The sequence below is a fragment of the Muntiacus reevesi genome, chromosome 5, assembly GCF_963930625.1.
Source record: "Muntiacus reevesi chromosome 5, mMunRee1.1, whole genome shotgun sequence".
Lineage (NCBI taxonomy): Eukaryota > Metazoa > Chordata > Mammalia > Artiodactyla > Cervidae > Muntiacus > Muntiacus reevesi.
In genome coordinates this window covers 40,398,780-40,420,337 of record NC_089253.1, presented here as the reverse complement: position 1 = coordinate 40,420,337, position 21,558 = coordinate 40,398,780, and the positions used below count along the sequence as shown (strand labels likewise).

General features: G+C 58.6%; 4 protein-coding genes across 6 annotated transcripts; 1 reads left to right on the top strand and 3 right to left on the bottom strand.

The window, feature by feature from the left end:
* The first annotated feature begins 380 nt into the window (after window positions 1–380).
* On the top strand, window positions 381–1,327 carry TRMT112 (tRNA methyltransferase activator subunit 11-2). Its single transcript, XM_065937633.1, has 4 exons — window positions 381–521; window positions 611–712; window positions 866–955; window positions 1,043–1,327. The coding sequence occupies exons 1-4, from the start codon at window positions 444–446 to the stop codon at window positions 1,148–1,150; spliced, it is 378 nt and encodes a 125-aa protein (XP_065793705.1). The 5' UTR covers window positions 381–443; the 3' UTR covers window positions 1,151–1,327.
* Window positions 1,286–9,732, bottom strand: ESRRA (estrogen related receptor alpha). Of its 2 annotated transcripts, none has more exons than XM_065937630.1 (7): window positions 8,381–8,890; window positions 7,697–8,033; window positions 3,979–4,095; window positions 3,695–3,823; window positions 3,122–3,289; window positions 2,754–3,023; window positions 1,286–2,334 (listed from the first exon to the last, which is right to left on the bottom strand). In XM_065937630.1, exons 2-7 carry the CDS (start codon window positions 8,019–8,021, stop codon window positions 2,075–2,077), a joined length of 1,269 nt encoding a protein of 422 aa, XP_065793702.1. In that variant the 5' UTR covers window positions 8,022–8,033; window positions 8,381–8,890; the 3' UTR covers window positions 1,286–2,074. The 2 variants fall into 2 exon arrangements, with proteins under 2 accessions (XP_065793702.1, XP_065793701.1); XM_065937629.1 differs by lacking the exon at window positions 8,381–8,890 and adding an exon at window positions 9,531–9,732 and having other exon boundaries at window positions 1,287–2,334.
* A 723-nt stretch (window positions 9,733–10,455) lies between these two features.
* CATSPERZ (catsper channel auxiliary subunit zeta) lies at window positions 10,456–13,801 on the bottom strand. The gene is made up of 5 exons (XM_065937072.1): window positions 13,378–13,801; window positions 12,542–13,045; window positions 11,631–11,710; window positions 11,383–11,449; window positions 10,456–10,655 (listed from the first exon to the last, which is right to left on the bottom strand). Exons 1-5 carry the CDS (start codon window positions 13,799–13,801, stop codon window positions 10,546–10,548), a joined length of 1,185 nt encoding a protein of 394 aa, XP_065793144.1. The 3' UTR covers window positions 10,456–10,545.
* KCNK4 (potassium two pore domain channel subfamily K member 4) lies at window positions 13,583–21,249 on the bottom strand. Of its 2 annotated transcripts, none has more exons than XM_065936759.1 (7): window positions 21,232–21,249; window positions 19,559–19,824; window positions 16,244–16,367; window positions 15,958–16,118; window positions 15,584–15,770; window positions 14,955–15,094; window positions 13,583–14,264 (listed from the first exon to the last, which is right to left on the bottom strand). In XM_065936759.1, exons 2-7 carry the CDS (start codon window positions 19,745–19,747, stop codon window positions 13,860–13,862), a joined length of 1,206 nt encoding a protein of 401 aa, XP_065792831.1. In that variant the 5' UTR covers window positions 19,748–19,824; window positions 21,232–21,249; the 3' UTR covers window positions 13,583–13,859. The 2 variants fall into 2 exon arrangements, with proteins under 2 accessions (XP_065792831.1, XP_065792830.1); XM_065936758.1 differs by lacking the exon at window positions 21,232–21,249 and adding an exon at window positions 21,009–21,083.
* Between the last annotated feature and the right edge of the window lie 309 nt (window positions 21,250–21,558).

Sequence of the window (21,558 nt, the reverse complement as noted above, 5' to 3'; positions counted from 1 at the left end):
TACAAGGACAGGTTCCCGCTGTTTTGATTGTGTAATTTACGGATTGGGGCAGTATTTCCATTTTTAACCGCAAGCAAGTGGCAGGAAACGGTGGTGTCAGGAGCCTCTGTAGGAGTAAAGCGTACTTATTTTGCATTCCACAAAGATCCTTGCATTGTAGCCGTTTTACGTATGATTTACATTGTACACGATTTGTAGCAACTTGAGGTTTAGCTCAGCCAACACCACTAGGCCTGCACCGTAGCAATCTCCTGCCGAGATGCTTCCAGGAGCAGCGCACGACACCAACCGACCTCGGCGCCGGCGAGCACCGGAAGTCCAGAAGGTTCGCCGTTTCCGCTCCTCCCAGGTGTCCAATAGGATAGAGCGGGACAGCTCAGGAAATGACGTAGCGAGCCCACTCTCCTTCCGGTTCCGGCTGTGCGGGAGTGCGCAGCGTAGACATGAGGCTGCTCACCCACAACCTGCTGAGCTCGCACGTGCGGGGGGTGGGGCCCCGTGGCTTCCCCCTGCGTCTCCAGGTACCGGCCGTCTCGGGCACCTCTCCCAGGGGCTGGGGTAGGGGAACCAGGATGCGGTCCTTGCCTAACTAAATCTCTGCGCCCCGCAGGCCACGGAGGTCCGCATCAACCCTGTGGAGTTCAACCCCGACTTCATAGCGCGTATGATACCCAAAGTGGAATGGGCGGCGCTTCTGGAGGCTGCGGACACAGTGAGGACCCTCCTCCCCACCTCCCCAGCCCTGTGCACACCGTGGGTGGCGGGCGGGGCGGGGGGTTGTGGAGGGGATAGTCATCAGCCCTTTACACCAGGCCTCAGGGCGAGCGTCTGGGAAACGGAGATGATTTAAGCCTCTTGCCCACAGCTGCATCTCATCGAGGTGCCTAAAGAGCCAATTCAGGGATATGAGCGTAACGAGGAATTTCTGAGAAAGATGCACCACGTGCTGCTGGAGGTGAGAACCGGCCCATCGCTTGCTCTCTGGCTGTACACCCACACCTGACAACTGCCAGTGCTCAGTTCTGGTCCTTTCTTCCCGCAGGTGGAGGTCTTGGAGGGCACCCTGCAATGCCCAGAGTCGGGACGTCTGTTCCCCATTAGCCGTGGGATCCCCAATATGCTGCTGAGTGATGAGGAAACTGAGACATAAACTGTGCCAGGCGCCGGTTTTTCACTCTGGTTGTGTGAATCTTTTGTTTACACGTTATCTTGTTTGTTAGTCCTATCCTGTGTATCCCTAATCCTTGACCCAGTGACACACCATACACAGTGTTTTTGAGCTCGATATTATATATATTTTTTTCTCATTAAAGGTTCAAAACCAAAAGCGGTTTCTCTTTGCAGCAAATATACATTAAAATAGAGTCTCTGTACAGCCAAGGGCTCTGGGCCCTGGCTTGCCCCGTGTCCCTGCGCCTCCCTGGCCAAACCCAAAAATAAATATAGTGTTATTGCTCTGCAGGGCATAGAGGCAGTGCTCTCCCTGCCCCCTGAGGAGACTGGGTGGGAGCTGATGGGGGGCCCTGGCCACCCCAGGGGTCCAGGGGCTGGAGCCTGCTTGGAGTTATTGCTTCAAGGTGGGGGGGGGGGCAGTAATGCCCAATGCAAATGATGAGAGAGGAGCAAAGGGAGCAGGAGCCTTTGCTCTCCGAATCCCCCTCCGTTCTGGAGGAGAAGTCGGATTAAGCAGCAGCAAAAGCATCACCCACTGGGAGACTGTGGCCTCCACTCCCTTCCCTCCCTGAGATCAGGCTTCTGCCCACCCCTCCCCGCAACACACACATCCCCTGCAGCCCCCTATGGCTTCCGCAAGGCCCCCTACACCCTGGGGGCACGTTATGGCTTGCGAGGGGCAGCACTGTGTGCCCAGAGCCTGGGCGCACATGTTCCCAGCTTCTAACACCCCCAAGGAGGGGGGAGGGGAGGGTGTAGGGCCTGCTCCCAGGGGCTGATGGTGTTGCCCTGGCCCTGCCAGCAGGCTGTGGCACTGCCTAGACCCCAGCTCTGCCCCCTTGGGGCCGACCCCGTGCTGGGCGGGTCCTGCCAGCACCCCCACCCATGCCCACCCCTTGCCTCAGTCCATCATGGCCTCGAGCATCTCCAAAAACAGCTTGTGCATGGGCACCTTGCCCTCCAGCTTCACCCCGTAAAAATGGGCCAGCACTTTGCCTGCTGTCTGGCGAAGGAGCGGTAGTGTGAGCAGCAGCCTGCCTGCCCGCCTCCGCTCAGCGCCCCCTCCGGGGCCCGCCCGGCCAGCTTCGTACTCCAGCAGGGCCTCATGTAGAGCTTCTCGCAGCTGCTCCACTGCTTCAGCATCTTCAATGTGCACAGAGTCTGCAAGGCAAGACGAGAGAACTGTTGACATGGGCCATCTCCAGAAGGGGCAGAGCCACATCGACCTGGGTACTGCCAGGTGGGGGCACAAGGAGCCACACCAAGATCTGCTGAAGCACTACTCACTGCTCCTGCCCATGAGCCAGGGCCCACTCCTTCCTCAGCTATGGCCACCTCCGGTCCCCTTCCCCTTCCTTCCCCCTAAGTGGTTCACCTGTCTACAGAACCACGGGCACTAGGGCTCAGAATTCAGCATGCATTTCCTGGACCTGTCCTCGCCTGGCTTCGTGCCTTGCAGCAAGTCACTGTTCGTGCCTAAGCCTGTTTTCCCTGTCTGCAGAGTGGAAGCGTGCTACCATCACAGTTAAAAAACCAAAGCGCCTTATGGAGAAACCCATCAGTACAAGCCCCAGACTCACCTGAATTGGCGAGGGCCAGGGCCTTCAGCAGAACGTACTCCTCGCGCTCCAGCCGCAGGGCCTGCAGTCGCCGCACCAGCTGCAGCAGGGCAGCCCCCAGTTCCCCCAGGCCAGCGGCTCGTGCCCCCTCTTCGTCCAGGACCAGGTCCTCGGCGAAGGCCAGCTCATCCTGCAGCGGCAGGGAGCGCTGGGCCACACCCAACACGAGTACCTCCATCCACACGCTCTGCAGTACTGACATCTGGTCAGACAGTGACAGTGACGAGAAGCCTGGAGGGCAGGGGGAGCAGAGTTGGCTAAGCAACTGCACCAGAGCCGGTCAGGGCCCGGCCTACCCAGGGAAGCCCCACGTTGCCTGGGCCCTCTACCTGGGATGCTCTTGGCCCAGCTGATGGTGACCACGATCTCTCGGTCAAAGAGGTCACAGAGGGTGGCCACAGCTGGGAGGTGTCCGTCGGGGCCCGCTGGGTCAGGCATGGCATACAGCTTCTCAGGTTCAACCACCAGCAGGTGGGACACCAGTGCGTTCACCGGGGCTGCAGTGACAGTTGGAAGAGGCACGCATTCATCCCTCTGCCAGCCCTTCAGGGTCAAACATCTTCCCAGAGTCAGTCCCCCTGTGGCCTTCCTCAACAGCCACTGGCCAGCCTGGCTCGGACACCTCTCTCCGGAAAACGCCGCACTACCTCCCAGGGAAAGCGTCTGTCTGTGGACAGGTTCTGAGCGTTAGAAAACCTCCCCTGCTCCCAGCTGTACTGCTCGAGGTCTGACACAGAAAAAGGTATTTTCATAAATACTTCTTGAGGGAAATGTGTGAAGGAACAGATGAAGGGAAGAAGTAGGTCCCAGCACTCAAGAGAACTCCAATCCCGTGTGAATGACATCAGACAGACGTTGCCCAGCCCGACCCCAGAGCCCCAATGACCCCACGGCGCTCTCACCTGTCTTCCGAGGGCCTCCAGCAACTGCGAGAGGTCCAGCAGGGAAGGGGCCCGGGAAAGGTAGTGGGTCCACCTCCGGCCGCCGCTTGTACTTCTGTCGCCCACCGCGGACGCGGTCCAGACGTACCCCTTGAATTGCAAGACAGCCGCTGTGTCCACGGGACTGAGGCTGGCCTCTCTAGAGCCCGCCTGCCCAGCCCAGTCCACCAGGACTTCCCAGGCCTCACCGGCCTGACCCCATGCACCCAGCCCCCAGCCTCACCCAGGCCCCCGCCAGCGCTCACCCTCCTTGAGCATGCCCACCCGCAGGCACTTGGTGAAGCGACAGGCCTGGCAGGCCTTGCGTCTCCGCTTGGTGATCTCACACTCGTTGGAGGCCGGACAGCTGTACTCGATGCTCCCTACCAGGGAAGAGGCAGGGCTCCAGTGGCGGCCTCCCGGGGCCCAGAGGGGGCCTAGCCAGTGGGGAGTGCCCTGCCACTCCAGGCAAGCAAGGTCTGGGGAGAGCGGGATGCCATGAATGGGGCAGGAAAGCCCGGGCACTGAGGGGAAAGGCGACTGGGCTGGGAATCCCAGCCTGGGCAAGGGAGGGGCTGGGACCAAGGGAGTCAGGCGGCATCCAGCCCCAGCCTCTGGTCAAGTCACATCTCTGGGCTGTGCTGCCCTCATCTGTTCTCATCAAGGGCCACAGTGGCCTCCACACTGCTACATCCAGCGGTCAGTTCTCATCCTTAAATTACTAACATCTAACACTGCTGATCCCTCCTAGAAACAAACACTTCTCTTCTTTTGCTTCTAGGACACCTCGCTCTGGGTTTTCCTCCTACGTCACTGCTATTTTGTGACTTCTATGCATCTGCCCACACTCCTTCCATTGAAGACACCCTGGGCGGCCCTCCAACCTGTCTCCTCTGACTCATTCCCATGGTGATCTCACCCAGGCTTTCAAATCTGTACCTCTAGCCTAGACCTGTCTGAACTCTAGACACATCCCACTGCCTCCTCGGCATCCTGCACATCTAGAAAGCACTACAAACTTATCTTGTCCTAGATGGAGCCCCCCACCTACTCCTCCAAAACCTGCAATCTCATTTGTCCAGCTGCTCAAGCAGAAATCTAAGAGATATTTATAATCCCTCTCCCACCCCAAATCCAAGCCACTGACAGGTCCTGGTGGGCTTTACCTCCTAATATGTTCAGAAGCCACCCCTTCCTCCCCTGGCAACCGTTTCTACCCTTGACCAGAGTCACTGTCACCTCCCTTTCTGCTGTCTTTGCCTCCTTCAGTTACTATCAACACAGAGGCATCCTCTTAAACCTGACAGGGAATTCCCTGGTGGTCCAGTGGTTAGGACTCCACACTTTCACTGCTGAGGGACTGGGCTCCATCCCTGGTCAGGGAACTAAAGCCAAAAAAAACCCCCTAAGACAGATCATGTCCCTTCCCTACTTAAAACCCTCCGGATGCGGAGGAGGGAGGCTCAAGAAGGAGGAGATATATGTATGGTTATGGCAGATTCACACTATTGTACAGCAGAAACCAACACAGCACTGTAAAGCAATTATCTTCCAATTAAAAATAAATTTAAAAAACCCTCCAGGTGAACCCCATGGCCTGAGACCTGCATCCCAGGTCCTCGCCACCTTTCTGACCTCATCCCCTTTGCCCTCTGCCCGGCTCTGTTGGCCAGCTCGGTGTTCCTCAAACAGGCCCTGCCTCAGCATGGCTCCCTGACCTCCTTCAGATCTCTGCTTCCTGGGGAGGCCTTCCCAGCCACTGGGTAGGAATGGAAGAGCCCCTCCACGGACACCTCTGGGCACTTGCTCCTGCTGTATATTTCCTGCCCTTGCTTCATGGCTTCTCCTGAGCTCTTGCCCCTGTTGCTGCTAAGTCGCCATCAGTCGTGTCCGACTCTGTGCGACCCCATGGACGGCAGCCCACCAGGCTTCCCTGTCCCTGGGGTTCTCCAGGCAAGAACACTGGAGTGGGGTGCCATTTCCTTCTCCAGTGCATGAAAGTGAAAAGTGAAAGTGAAGTCGCTCAGTCGTGTCCGACTCTTCGCGACCCCGTGGACCGCAGCTCACCAGGCCCCTCCGTTCATAGGATTTCCCAGGCAAGAGTACTGGAGTGGGTTGCCATTGCCTTCTCCCCGTGAGCTCTTAGCACCGTTTAATATGCAACATCTGTACATATTTATCTTCTCTGTTATGTCTACCCATATTAGCACCAGTTCCACGAGGGTCAGGACTGTGCCCAGTGCTAGGAACAGGGTCTGGCTGAATGAATGCATGGTGGCCCTCCCAGCTCCCGGGGCGACCACAGGACTAAATGGCTCAACTGGCCAACATACCCAATGTGAATTTTCCCTCACAATCTGCTCTCTCCTCCACCCGACCTGGGCTTCTTCAGCTTAAGACACCTCCTCAGGGAAGCCCTCCAGCATCAGACCCAGCCAGGTTCCCTAGCACACCCTGCTCCTGACCCTCCAGCACTTACCACAGCTGTTAATAACAACTGTGTTCAGTTCACTGTTTTCTCTCCTCCTCTGCAGGGATGTAAACTGAGGACAGAAGCAATCCCTAGTCCCAGCTGTGTCCCCACACCTGGAACAGTGGCCAGGGCAGCAAAGCACAAGTTCATGAAGAGTGAGGATCCTGGAGGCTGCCACTTACCAAGTGGGTGACCTTGGGCAAGCCCCACACCTATGCCCTCGACCCTCAGTTTCCCCACCTGTAAAACTGAGATGATTAAAAACTACTTCCTACAAAAGTGGGTTGTAAGAAAAAAATGGGATAATTGAGGTAAGACATTTAGCAGGCTCCAGCACCTAAATACTCAACAATGATCACTATGTATGACTAGTGCTTGACAAATACTTGTCAACAGAGAACGAAGTGTTCCAGTGTGGGTAGGAGACATTTGAACCCAGACCTGTTGCCTCAAGTCTGCAGGGCCAGAAGGGAGCACAGAGCTTTTAGACCAGCGGGTCTCAGCCAAGTCAAAACTTGCTAGAATGTCACAACTGGCCATGAGGCATCTGCCCAGTTATTTGTAATAAGCAGAGGCAACAGTCTGGCCTTTTATGAGCTTAGCTCTGGACCTCAATCGACCCAAGTTCAAATCTTATTGCTGCCATTTGCTACCCATGGGACCTGAACCAAGTTTCAAAAACCTCTCTGGGCCTCAGTTATAGTAATGCTGGTACCTTAGAGACTGCTCTGGGGGGTACCAGAGCTTAAATGTAATAGGGCACGGTGCCTGACACTCAACACTGACAAAGCCTATGTATTATAGCCCCAAAGTAACCAATGGTTTATGTAAAAATATAAGTAACAGGTACATCCCAAATAATGCTTCTTACATCGCCATCTTGCTCACTCATATTTTGATATGCTTTCCTGAGTGGAAAAATTCACTGAGTACTATTGGAAGGGATGTCTAATAATCTTTTTTTTTCCCCCCTGACCACACCATGTGGCTTCTGGGATCTTAGTTCCCTGACCAGGGTCTGAACCCGGGCTCTTGGCAGTGAGGAGTCCTAACCACTGGATTGCCAGGTAATTCCCTGGCCTAACGGTCTTTTTAAAAGTAGATACTGAAATATGATGTAGCCCCCTCTCAGTTAACCATAAAAACCTGCCTTGTGCTGGGGCTGCTTCAGGAAATCAATACAACAGAGGGCATGTTCTCTGCTGGGGAGAGGACAGCAGCGGCCAGAAGACTCAAGCTTAGAAGCAGGGGCTGCTGTGGAAGGTGCTGGGCTTGGCATACCAGAAACCTAGGAGGCATCCTGAGTCCAGCTCTCACATCCCACATCCGATCCATCAACACGTCCTGGCGGCTTTATTTAACTCTTAAGGGAAAGGGCATTCCTGGGACATAGGAGGACCTGCGAACTCCAGGCTGCCAACCCTAAGTGGTACCACGGCACCCAGCAGTGCACCAGTTGGGCAGCCCCAGGCACAGAGGACAAAGGGCACAGGAATGGGGTGGGGGCTCACCCTGGATGGTCCTCTTGAAGAAGGCTTTGCAGGCCTCACAGGATGCCACACCATAGTGGTAGCCGGAGGCCACGTCCCCACAGACCAGGCAGAGACGTTTGGGCAGGGAACTGAGCACCAGCTTCCCACCACCCTGCTCGCCAGGCCCAGCCCCCTCCCCATCCTCCTCTTCCTTATGGCCTGGGAGGCAGCGGGTGGGAGCTGGGCCAGGAGCCAGAGCCACGGGGGGATCGGTCTCAGTCTCCGAGGAACCTTTTGGGCTGTCAGGGCTGGCTGGCTCTGCCTTGATGTAGAGAGGCTCAATGCCCACCACCTGGCTGGACATGGCGCTGGTCACCTGCGGGAAGAGACCCGTCAGGTCACAGGGAGGAGCTGCGATGGGGGATGGAGACACCCTGTCACCCTGGTTGCCCAACCCCAGGCCTAGGCAGGCTTCCAGGCTTAGCCAGAGGGTGGAGGGGGGACAGAGTCCAAGGAAGACTGCCCATGAAGAGGGCCCCCCCCAGCTGTTGCCATAGGAACAGAGTCTCCAGAGCCTCCAGGGCCAGTAACTGACAGCAGGTCTCCCACTTGGGAACTTACCGGAGGTTTGGAAACCCCCAACCCCCACCCAGGCCAAGCAATAGGGTAACCTTACCCCCAACCTTCAACCCTATCTGGAATCCTCAGCCAAGAGTGGGATACCTCTCAGTTTTCTCCAGATGCTGGTGATCTCAGCAATCTCCCCCACACCTGGGGATCCTCCACTCAAGAGCCAAAACAGAGACATACAAACCCAAGGGCAGTCCATGTGCTCACACAGGTGTGCTTATATCCTCACCCTCCCACTCACTTGGGTCCTCAGGAGTCCTGACCTGCACACACACACTCACGTGCTCACACACGGTCACTCTACTGGGCAGGTTCACACTCACATGGCCTTCTCAAACCCCAGCTCTCACTCATGCTCCCATTTGCCTTCACACACTCCTAAAGTGCATACTTCATAACAAAGTCACACTCAAGGCTCATAATCACACTCTCGCTCATAAACGCAGTTACACTCTCACCATGACCGCCCCCCCCCACACACACACACAGGTTTAGACACTTATGGAAACACATTCGGAGCCTCTCACACCTGACACATCTTCCCCTCCAGCCCCAGGCACACCCGCTGGCGCGGCTCCACCTCCTTGCACACTCTTCCACACATTCACTCTTACACTCCTGCTGCCGCAGAATCCTCCACCACGGGGCGCCCCGCCCCCCCCAACCTGCGCACACCTACGGGAAGTTGCCTAAAGTTACTGCGCCTCCCCTCCCCCTCCGCCCGCGGGGGCCCTCTATCAGGTTATCAGGAAGTAATGGGGGAGCGCCAAGGAGGAGGAAGCTCTCCCCAGCCAGTGCGATGACCTTTGACCCAGAGAGAAGGGTGGCCCGAGGCCCCTTCTAGCGCCCCCACGTGGTCTTCAAAGCCCCTTCCCCGACCGGGAACCCTTCCCATCTTCCACCCTGGCCCGCCCCCGGGACTTCGGCATGCTCCAGGTGCCGGATTGAACCCTGCCTTGGGATTGGATCCGAAGCCCAAGCCCGACCCTGGCCAGAACCTGCAACCCGAGTCAGAACGGGCCCCGGGTCTCGGGCCGGCGCCTTAAGCCCTGGACGCCAGATCCCGCCCGCACCCTGACCCCGTCTGGCTTTCAACCGGGTGCCGACCGTGACCTGGGCCGGACCCAGAATTGGACCCCGCCTGGAGCCCGCCCCCCGCCCGCCTCCCAGCCGCGCTCGCACATGGCCCCCGCGCCCCGCCCGCCCGCGCACCCCCCAGCGGCGCTCCCCTCCGCCCCCGGACCTGGGGCTCCGGCAGGGCGGGCGGGCAGGCATGGGGGCCGAGCGGCCCAGAGCGCCGGGTGAGCCGGGGGCCGCGCGCGGCCCCTCCGCCGCCGCCTCCTCGGGCCGCGCCGCCCCGCCGCGCCGCGTCCCCTCACTCGGCGGCGCCGCCGGCGGCTTGTAGGACACAAAAGGACATCGCGGCCGCTTCCTACTCCGCTTCCTCCAGCTGACAGCGGGGGCGGGGCTGGCCGTGCGCATGCAAAGCAGGGGGCGTGGCCCAGCGCCCTATGCTAATCAGGCAAGTGGGGCGGGCAGCGCCTGCGCGCCGGGACGTGCCGGGGCGAGGCCAGCGAAGCCGGCTGCGGCGGCGCACTTGCTTGCGTAGGAGGCGGCTGAGGGGGCGTGTCCAGAGGAGACGCTGAGTGGCTTCGGGGTGGGTAGGAGCCTTCTTACGTAAAGGGAGGGGCGGGGCGCGCTGTTCGCGAGAGAAATGGGAACGGTCGTTGAGTGGCCGCCGCTGAGAGGCGGGAGACTTCATACATATGCAAATAGGAGGGCGGGACGAGCGCCCAGGCTTCTGTATCTGCATATGCATAAGAGGCGGGGTCTAGCGCGCCTAAGTTAGAAGGGAGGTGCTGCCTCTTTCCTTTTTACCCCCTTCCAAGATAACACCAACGGGGCACTGGCACCGCACACCCAGTATCCCCGCAAAGCTGCTGAACCCGGAGTGGGAGAAGCAGACCTAAGACATGAAAGAAGTCCTGGATTTCGAGTCCGGGGAAGGCGGAGCCCATAGTGCCCGAACGGAGAACGCTCAAGGTCACTGCGGTGACCGAGTGAAGGTCACAGGGAAAGGCGGGGCCACGTGCGTCCGCCTCTAGCGGGCAGCCACGCATTGACTCATGGACCGTGTACAGATTCTTTTATTTCTCTAAGGGCTCAAATTCCACGTGGACAGGGTCGAGCTTGGATCTGGGGACTGGACAGGGACCAGGGCTGGAGTCGGGCAGTCTCTGGAGCCCGAGGCGGTGCTCTCATATCGCCAAGACTTGCAGCCTCCTGTTCCGGCGCCTTTTGAGCCCCTCGATGTATCGCTGCAGCTGTTTGGTCAGGGAGTGGTCCCGGCCGATCTCTGATTGGTAACCTGGAGGGCAGAGCTGTATTCAGGGCAGTGAGCAGGGGCATGGCCTCCCCAACAGCCAGTCTATGTTAGTTCGGAGAAACTGGATCTTCAGGGTACTGGAACCTGCTGGTTTTGTTTCAAATGGTCAAGTCAGAGACCTGTGCTCCAAACAAATGGGAGATTCAGAGTAGGATGGAGTGCTGATGTGGAGGATGGATGAGGAAGGCAAATTTAGAGAAGATGTTGCCGGCCTGAATTAGGGCACTGAGGACAGGAAGCTTTGGGGACACCTCTTGGACCACCCCCTCTAAGCCATTAGCCCTTAGCCCTCCCCACCCCACCCTTTCATAAAGTAAGCAGGGCGACCAAAGGAAATTTACTCCAATAATCCACTGTCCAAAGGCTCTAGGAAGACGCCAAGGCCACACGAAGGCTGTCATTCCCAATAGGCAAGTGGAGAAATGGCCTTAGAAAAGCCACAGCAGGTTAAGAGGAGTTGCACTGAGGCTACAGCCCAGTCCTGTGACAGTCACCCCGTACTCTGACTTTTTGCTTTTCCTAAAGCTTCTGGAATATTTGTGGGTGGTAAGGGAATCTGATAGGCAGACACATCCTGAAACCACTCATATAGGACCAAGGCCTGCAAAGTCCCCCAGGGTCTCTTCTGGAAGTTGGGGGCGGGGGGGGGGTGGGGGGGGTGTGGGGGGGGGGCGGTGGTGCACGGGGAGTAGGGGGTGGGGAGGCTCACTCCGGAGGGCTTCGGTGAGTATTTCCAGAGCTTCATTCTCCATCAGTTCAGTCAGGGGCAGGGGCAGCTGGAGAGACAGCAAGAGACTCAGATGTACAAGGGACCCCAGCTCTGCCCACAGCTGAAATGCCCCACCTATGCCCTCCAGTTCCAAGACCCCCAATTGACCTGCCTGCCCCTCCACCCTACAAAGCACCCCCACCCAACTTGCTCACCCTTCACCCCCCACTACTCTCCCAGCCTCCAACCCTGCTCTGCTGCTCCACCCAGTAGGCCCGATGGGGTGTGTGCCTCGAGATATTGAGCGATGACGCTGAGGTAGCCTTTTCTGGGAGAAGAGAAAAGAGGGATTAGTCATCTGTAGACTGCTCGGGCTTCCCTGGAGCAGAGGAGATGTAGGGGTAGGTTGAGGGTCAGGGGGCTCCAGAGACCAGCTCCAGATACCACTTGAGTGGGAAACAGTATGGGACAGTGGTTGACAAGCCTGGGCTTTGTTGTTCCACCCTCTGAGGTGCCAGTTCAGACTACCCCACTTTGTGAGACTTAAGGCCAGTGACTGACTTTCTGACCCTCAATTTCTTCATCTGTACAATGGGATAATAAAATCGGCCCCTTATGGAGGTTGTGAAGTTTAAAGGCGATCATGCAAGGGAAGCTGAGTGCCTCGCACAACAGCAAGTGCTCAATAAATAGCATATTGTTGTCTGCTCCAATTCCCTAATGAAGGCCTGAAGAGCAGAGGTGGCAAGGAGAAGGGCATGCCCCAAACAGCCCAGTAAATAGTATTTACAACTGGAAGTAAACAGTATAAAAATTGTAACCAATGATAATGAATGAGTGACAATTTGAGCCCTGAAACAGCTCAAATCCACAGAAAAGGCATTAACTCCCTCCTTTCAACTATTCGGGGATTCCATGGCAAACACTGCGCGCTGCCTTGGCGTATTTTCCTGCGTGTCTCTATGGCCCCGGGACCTTGTGAGACGCCTGCCCGGTAGGGGGCGTTCCTAAAGCGAGAAAGATTAGCGTGGGCGCCCCTTCCAGGGAATCCTAGAAACTTGGGTCTGACTGTTTTCCCCCATTTTACCGCAGTAAACATTGAGGTTCTGGCCAGCCCCCTGTCCGGTGGGCGCCCACAGCCCGGTGAGGCCACACTGACCGTCGGTCTTGGAAGCATCCTCCTCTAAACTGCTCCCCCGGGAGCTGTCGCCGCCAAGCTCCGGCTCTTCCGGCTTGAAGCGGTCCTTGTCCTCTCCGCCGTCGGATGCTTCCCAGCCACCCTCCGCGTCGTGGCCAGCCTTCTGGTCGTAGGACCAGCGGGTCTTACTGCTTACGCTAAAGTCCTCCAGTTCCGAGTCCTCGCGGACCGTGGGCAGCTGCACGTTCAGCTTCGGCTGAGACAGAGTAGCCGTGGACCACATGCTCCGGATGTCGTGCAGGCTCGACCTGCCCGAGCCATGGTGGCTCGAAGACTTGGCCGATGCCTGTGGGCCACACACAACGAGGGAAGCCGAGGGTCGTGGGGAATCGGGAGGGGAGGGAGAGCAGGCTGGGAGCAGTGATCCTGAACCCAACCAGGGCCGACACGCCCCTGCTGGAGGGGTGGGGGACGGCGGGTAGAGATGGGGGGTGATTGATTGTTGGGAGCTGCCTTGAGCCAGGGCTGAGTGAGAGGACAGTCAGGGGCCCAGGGTGAGCCTGGGGGCCGGCAGGGTGAGGAGAACCAGGAAGAGTTCTTACTTTGAAAGGCTTTCCCTCCATGCTTCTGCCCCAACGGACCCAGTTGCCACAGGCCTCCGGGCGAGGAGGTGGGGGGTGGGGGGTGGGGCGGTTCACGCTCCAGGAAGGGAACGGCCAATGGGAGTCTCACGCGCAGGGAGTTCAAGCTACAGCCCTCCACACTAGATGCCCTTCCGACTCCCCATCCCTGGCCGCATAGCCGCACGGGGGATGGACGCCCCGCGCATCCGGGCTGATTCCCACGCCAGACCCTACCGGTAACCTCCAGGCAGAAACACCGATCCAAGTACCCCCGAGAGTGCGGTCCCTTGACCGACGGGAGGGGCAGGGGTTCGGCCTGGGGGCCCTGGCGGGAGGGGAGGGAGGGAGCGGGGCCTGACTTGCCCGGGAGGTGGCCGACGACGCAAGCACTCGCACACCCTCTCGCGTTCCCGCAGCTCCACGCCCGCAGCCGTGCAGACTGTTTCCGTTTATTGATGCGGGCTTTGAGGCACAGTCGTGAGGTGTTGTGAGGGACAGGCCCGGCCGGGACAGCGAGACAGAAAGCCGTGGGAGTCTGGAAATGGATGAAGTGACAGGGCCAGGAGCAGGGGGTGGCGGACAAGCAGCCCGTGGCCTCCTCCCCAGGTTTCGGTCCGGTCGGTCGAGAGAGGGCTCTTTGGTCAGACAAGCGGAGCATGCCGGGGTGAGAGGGCGAGAACGAAGCCCTTTGAGAGGCCGGGGCCGGGGTCCTCCCCCTACGCGGGCACGCCTTTGTCCCGGGGGCGCCCCGGGCCGCGGGGCCGCGCCGGTTTCCTGGGCGGATTGAGGGGGCGGCGGCGACCCCGTGGCGCGCGGGGCAGCGCGCAGCCGCGCTCGCTCTGCGTGTCCGAGGACTCGTCGATGAAGGCCAGATTCTCGCTGGGGTAGTCCAGCGCGGAGGCCGTGGGCGGGGTGGGCGGCGTGGGCGGGGAGGACGGCTCGGTCTTCTCCGGGGCCGCCGGGGATAGGGGCCTGCTGGCGGGCTGCGCCGGACACGGCGGCGGAGGCAGGGGTGGCCGCTCCTTCTCCGACGGCGGTGGTGCCGTGGGCCCAACTCGCTGGGTCACCCGCGCGGTCACCGTGCCCGTCCAGCTGGCGGCCTGCGCCGTGAGGCCACCCATCTGCGCGGGGAGGAAAGGCAATCCTCGACCAGGGAGCCTCGACCGTCTCTCCGCAACCCCGGGAGCCTGCGCCGTCACCCGTCAGGCACGGCCCCTCTTTTCCGCCTGGTCCTCCTGCCTCAGGAGTGGGGAAAGGCCGGAGGAGGGAGGGCAAAGCTCATCACCAGCCACATCCTCTCCTTTCCTCCGCCTGCACTGAAATGCTCCCTTCTCCAGAAGAAAAGACCCGAGGCTTTGTATCAGCTCTCCCGTGGCCCCAGACACCTTTGCGACTCCACCCACTCCACGGCCAGGAGGGGGGGGGTTTAACAAAATAACACAATATATAAACCTACAACGACAAAAGGCAGCAACAAATAAAATTTTAGTATAAATATGTCCCATGCAATATTTGAGACATACTTGTACTCAGATATTATTTGCAACTTATCCAAAATTCACATCCAACTAGGATTCCTTCATCTTTATTTGCTAAATGGTAACCTTTAACCGTGAGAGTAGAGACTGGATTCCCCTGCAAACCTGTCCGAGCTTATCCCTTTCTTCCCGACCGGTGCACACCGGGGCTCCCTCAGTCCCCGTCTTGGGGAACCCACACTCTGGAAGGGAAGGCGGGGTGGTCCACTGGCTGCTGGGGAACAGCGCGTCAGCACCACGGCGCAGGCGCGGCGTCGAAGCAGGGGCGCCTACCTCTGCGCGCGTGCGGCGGGACACGACTCGCAACCAGTTTCCGATGGTGGTGAGCACCGACGCGAAGTAGGCCAGGCCGAGCAGGATCCAGAACCACACCAGCGGCTGGTAGGCTGCAAAGTTCTGGTTGGGGCTGGCGCCTGGGACACCGCCGGGGAGGGCAGAAAGAAGTTGATTGTGAGACACTCCTTGAGCCCGTGAGTCTCGGGTTCACTGTTCTTCCCAACTCCTGGAGAGGATCCGCCCTCCCCAGGGCCAGGGGTCTGAGCTAGAGTGCGTGAATGGATGCAAAGAGACAGACTGGGAGTGACTTGACGGTGTGCAAGAGAAGAGTCAGTGGAGGTGCTCACGCGCAAGAATGTGAGCATGTGTGAGGGGTGCACATGTACAAGAATGTGGCACGTGTGAAGGGGTCACTTAATATACGTGCGAGCATGCATGGGGGTGCAGGCATGCAAGACTATAAGTAGGCAGGAGCCCCGCCAAAACGTGAGGGTGCATTCAGTGAGCGGATGTAGGGCGTGGAGCAAGCGTGTGTGAGCGCACAAGCGCCCTGTGGAATTTCGAGGGAGAAGCCAGATCGCAGAGCCCGTAGGAAGGGAAGAGCAACCCAAGAAAGGTGGCCTCACCGGCCACATAGTCCCCGAAGCCCACCGTGGTGAGTGTCACCACCACGAAGTAGATGGCCTCCAGCTTGCTCCAGCCCTCCATGTAGCAGAACACGAACGTGGGCGTAAGGACAAAGAGCAGGCAGCCGATCAGCAGGAAGAGTACGGCAGATAGAATTCGCACCAGCCCCGGTGGCACGTGCCACTTCTGCAGGGAGGGGCCGAGGAGTCACCAACACCTCCACTCTCACACCCCACATCCCCTCTTCTCGGAACCAGTGTTCGAGGTTCACAGGACTCAGGCGCACCCCACCCCGCTCACATGCCTGGGCTGGGACGTACGTAAGGGTATCCCAAACCCAACGCCAGGGCGCACAGGGCGTGGAGCAGCTCACCAGGAAGATGGCTTCGATGTGACCGATGCCTCGGCGAAGCGAAGAGCCCAGCCGGTCCCCGACCCCGGCCAGCAGTATCCCAAACAGCGGGATCCCCACCAGCGCATAAAAGATGCAGAAGAGGCGCCCGGCATCTGTGCGCAGGGCTGCGTTGCCATAGCCTGGGCAGAGGGGCCGTGCAGCAGGTCTAGGGGCTACCTGGCACCCCCCAGCCCCCCTGCACCTTCCCCCATGAGAAAGCCCAGCCACCACTTGCCCCCTCTGCATGCCCAATCCCCTCCCCCACCGATGGTTGTGATGATGGTGCCTGAGAAAAAGAAGGCACTGCCCAGGTCCCAGGCTGAATGGTTGCTGTTACTGGTTGAGTTGGTGTCAGGGTTCGCGCCCCCTCCCAGGGCATCAGCCACCTCCTGCAGGACAAGGCACAAAAGGAGGAACCTCAGTCCTTGCCTCCTATCCTGGCCAACCCCTGGCCCTCCAGTCTCTGAGTACTTCCCTCCTTACCCCTCCCAGCTCTACCCTATCCTCTGGTCTTCTTGAAGGCAGTCCTTCAGAGCAGACATTCCAGATTGGGCAGCCCAATTTTGTTGTTCGACCAACACATTGCTTTAGAGACGTTTGAGTTATCAGCCCCTTAATTTCACATAACAGATTTCCAGTTTTACAGTGGTCAGGAGCACAGACTCTGGGACTAGACTGCCTGGGTTCACATCTTGGTGCTAAGTGAAGCTGAACTGTGCTTCCATTTCTGCATCTATCAGTTGGGGATGGTAATAATAGTACCTTCCTCAAGGAGTTATTGTGAAGAGTTAAAGCATTCCCAACAAAGCAAGCACTGTGTATTTGTTAAATGATTACCCATGTAGACAGCATGCTCAGTGAGTTCAGCTTTCCAGGGGCCCCACCACCCCTACTTCCCCCTAGGAAGCTGACTTTGAGTCAGTCTCTTGCCTTCAAAAATCTGATGAAAGTTAGGGACCCTCTCTCCAGGAAGGTTCTCATACCAACAAATTTTGCATCCAATCTGGGGAGGGTCATGGACAGACAAACCCTTCCCCACCCAGCTGAAGCCCAAACCAAACCCTGTGCTACACAGTAGATGCTCACTGGAGGTGAAAGTGAAAGTCACTCAGTCATGTCCAACTCTTAGTGACCCCATGGACTACACAGTCCATGGAATTCTCCAGGCCAGAATACTGGAGTGGGCAGCCTCTCCCTTCTCCAGGGGATCTTCCCAACCCAGGGATTGAACCCAGGTCTCCCGCATTACAGGCGGATGGATTCTTTACCAGCTGAGCTACCAGGGAAGCCCAGATGCTTATTAAATATGATTACATTAGTGAAATGGCCATGTGTCTGCCCATCTTGCCAGCCAGTCTGCCTCCCTCCCAAGGCGGAGTCTGTGTTTTGAGAGTGCCTGCCCTAAGTGATGGAGGTCAGAGCACAGTGAGGAGAGAGTGCAAGGGGCCCTTCCCCAAGCAGCACAGAGCCAGGACACAGGCAGTAGTGTGAAGGAGGTCATAAACCACCTTCTTTCTCTCTGACTGCAGTCCTTATTAGCAGGACACATTCCAAATTAATCTTCCTAAAAGTGACAGCCCCAAATCTTCCATCCCTCTCTGCTATCTGCAGAATAGAGTCTGAATTCTCCAGCCCAGCCTGTAAGCCCCTTCTCCATGTGGTCCCAACCTCCCTCTCCTGAGTCTTCTCTCCTGGGACTTCCATTTTGGAACCCAAGTTACAGTGACCTATCCTCAGATTTTGAGATGATTCCATTTCCTGTAATAATCTCTTCATGAAGCCAAGGAGTGAAGTGTATGATTAAAAATTATTCAATTTTATTTTGCAACACTTTTCCAATAAATTCACAACTTGGAAAAAAACCCTTTGTCATTCTGGGTGTTCTAATTTTTACTTCAAATGACTAGGCATCTGCTAAATCCAAGAACTGCAAAACACTCTGAGCTTTCCAGTTTCCACGCCTTTTTCCATGCTGTTCCTCTGCCCGAGAGTCTCTTGCAACCCAATCACACCTTTCTAAATTCTACCCATCTCATCTGCTTCATCAATTACCGGCTCTTCCCAAAGACCCTGGGGCATCTCCCTCCTTGCCATCAGCCTCACGCTGCACCTAGGCCCGGGTTCAGCATACAGTTAACAAAGCAGGAAGTAAGGCAAGCTCCCCTTCTACTAAATCCCACAGTGAACTTTCCCTGGAATCGGCCCCTTCACCTAGATGTGACATCCTCTAGACTGCAGCCTGCATCTGTCCACCCCAATATCAATTTCCCTGCTCACCCTATCCTGGACAGCATGGCGCCTAGCACACAGTAGGTGCACAACTGCTGCCTGACTGGCTAATTATAGAAGAGAAATAAAGCAGCTGTTGCCCGCCTTGCATGTTTCTGCCCTTCCTTTTCTTCTTTTTTCATATCCAGGAAAAAAGCAATTCTTTTGTGAAGATAAAATAGGTCAGGTTCCCTCTCTCCTCCTGCCCTGTGGTGTGGTCAGACACTCTCCTACCCAGAGTATCAGAGAGCCTTTCTGGGCATTCTCTGGGTCAGAGACAATGTCAAGCTGCCTGTGTCCTGGCACCGCCCGCCACCCCCACCCTCAACTCTGCTCCAGGTCCTGCCACCTTGGGAATCAGCTGGAACACTGAGTCTCCATGCTGATGCCTCCTCCTTCCATAAGAACAGGCAGGAAAGGAAAGGGGTGGGGTATGTTATTTCAATAACATAATACACATTAATGTAATCAAGTTAAATGTTAGGTGTTTTTATTTTATTTTTTTAATATGACAGTGGCTCAGAAATCAGAGAGAGAGCAGAGATGCTTGCCTGACAGTAGCATGAAAGGCTGCGGCCCACTCTTCCTTTAGTCACTGGACCAAAGCCCACCCCATCCGTGACTTGCACTCCCTCTAGCTTTCACTTCACAAGCACGTGTTCTCGCAGGAAGGTGTGCTCAACCTGGCATCCATGATGGCATGGATTGGCTTAGGGGAACCTGGAACCCTCCGAAATCAAGGGTAAGTGTTTATATGTGCACTTTTCTGGAGGTAGGGGGTGGGGAAGTGTTCACAATGTTCTTGGGTTTCTCTGAGGCATCTGTGACTCCAAAGAAGCACAGGAACTAGTGTAGAGATGCCAGATTTAGCAAATAAAAATACTGCATGGGACAAATTTGTATTCTAAAAGTATTCATCCTTGAGCTGAAATTTACATTTAACTGGGTGTTCCAGCCTTCATCTGGTAACCCTAAACCTATGAGTTAGACCTGGGAAGACATAACATATCTCATATGCTACAGCCGTTTATTCATTTCTTCCTTCATGGGTTCCTTCATGCAATCACCATCACACGCTAGGATGAGAACCCAATGCCGGGCACAGCAAGGAAAACAAATGCAGCCCATGGCCGCCATATTGAAAACACAAGAGACCTGGATCCCAGCCTCTGCCCCGCACCCCTCCAGCTGCACCCTGCCTTCAGGTGCGTGGGTCAGGAAGCAGCACTCCAGAACAGGGCCCCAGCGGCATGCAGCTGGTGTCAGGGGGGTCACGGGTGCCTGCTGCGGGGTCTCTCCCCCACCCACGCACCTTGATGAAGAGCCCCACGTCCTGGTCGCTCACACATGGATGGGCCCTCAGGAACTTCTCTCGCACCTCCCCCAGCTCCCTCTGGGCCTGCTGCTCATGGGGCTGCTCCAAGGCTTGGAACACCAGGGCACCGGACACCAAGTAGAGCAGGACCAGAGCCAGCAGTGCCAGTAGTGTGGTGCTGCGCATGGCGCGCCCAGGGGCCCGGCCAACTCCACTGCCCGCCTGGGGAGGCTGGGCAGGGGGTTCCTGGGGAGCTGCAGTCACTGCGGGCAGAACCAGGGATGCTGGGGTCAATCACCTGGCCTGACACCCCTACACCCTCCTCCAACCCCTACACACCCAGAGGTCCTGGGAGCCCCCGGCCCTACTACCTGCAGAGGGTCTCTCCTGACACCCCTCTGACCAACTTGACGCTTGGTTCCAGGACACACCCAGTGCCCACCCCACCCCCACCTCACTCCTCCCCCTTACCTCCACTGCCCGGCCCTGGACTCCAGGGTGTGAGAAGAGGGCACAGGGAAGGGGAAGGACGGAGAGTGGATGGTGGAAACAGAGACAGCCTGCCCAGGGAGAGGCGGGGCCAGAGAGGAGATGCTGGGGGCACCCGCCTTCCAGCTGGGGACTGAGGGGGCGCAGAGGACCCCGCCGGCCGGGGACGGGGATGGCGGTCCGGCTTGTCCGCCGAGGTTGCAGCAGCATCTTCGCGGCTTCTCCCTCCCCTCCTGCCTCTCCTTGCTCGGCTTCTAGAGGCGATGGGCCGGGCAGGGAGCCCCCAGGGTCCCCAGCGCCCCTCTGGGCTTTCGAGGAACCCAGGGGCGGGTCCCGGTCGCTGCGCAGAGGCGAGGCAGGGTGGAGGGGAAGGGAGGGTACCAGGTTCCCGGAAGGAGAGAGGTGGGGGCGACCAGGGCCGGACCAGCGCGGCATCCCCCAGGACAGCTGCTGGCTCCCCCAGGACAGCACGCGGCGACGCCCACGCGCACACACGCGGGCACAAAGACCCGCGCACCCACGCTCCGCCCTGCGGCTCCAGGCGGTCTCGCCGCCCCGGTTGCACGCACACCGTCCACCTGCACACACGCCGGACTCCCGGGCACACCGGACCTTCAGGGCCGTGCGCACTGGGCCAAGGTCCCCAGAGGCCCACACACATGTGTGCACACACTCACGTCCACGCACACCCAGATCGCGGGGCCACCAAGCAGCGCCCGCCGCCCAGACACCGCACCACCCCGCCACTCGCTCCCACCGCCTCCCCGCGTCTTCACGCCGACGCCTCGGAGCGTGACGGGCGGCGGGCGGGACGCACGGCCGCAGGACTCCCGGAGGTGGGCCCCCTCCCGGCCGGTCTCCCCCCGCGCGCCCCAGCCCGGGAGCCGGGCCTGCGGCCCCCGCCGTCCCGCACGCCCTCCCAGCGCCCGCGCGCCCGCCCGCTCCGCCCCGCACTCACTGTCCGCCACGCTGCGGCTGCGGCTGCGGCCCGGGCTCCCGCGCGGCCTCGCCGGTGCCGGCGGGGCCGCGGAGGCGGCGGCAGGGGCGGAGCGGGCGGGCGCTGGTGCTGAGACCCCGCTCCTGCCGCCAGAAGCCCCCCTCCTCCCGCGTTTAACCCCTCCAGCACCGCGCTTCCCTCGGTGCCTCCCTCGCCTCCGGCTCAGCTCTCCGCAGCCCCTTACCTGAGGTTGCCCAGCCCCCCAACCCAGCCCGTCCCCGGGAGGTGAGTGGCAGAGGAGCCCGAGAGGGGTCGCCGCTGGGTCAGGCCTGGAATCTCAGACTGGGGCCCTGGGACTGCCCTGTGGGCCAGCCAGTGTGGCCAGCGGCACAGCCCCAACTTGGACATCAGCCGGCTCACCTTTCCGGGCGGGCTCCACGCTCATTTCCCAGCATCTTCCAGGCCCACTACCAGAGCAGAAGGGCCCTCAACTCCCCGCCCCGAGGGACAGCCCTGCCCTTGGGCTCTGCACTTCTGAGGGAGAGACCCCAGGGGACAAATGGGTGGGGGT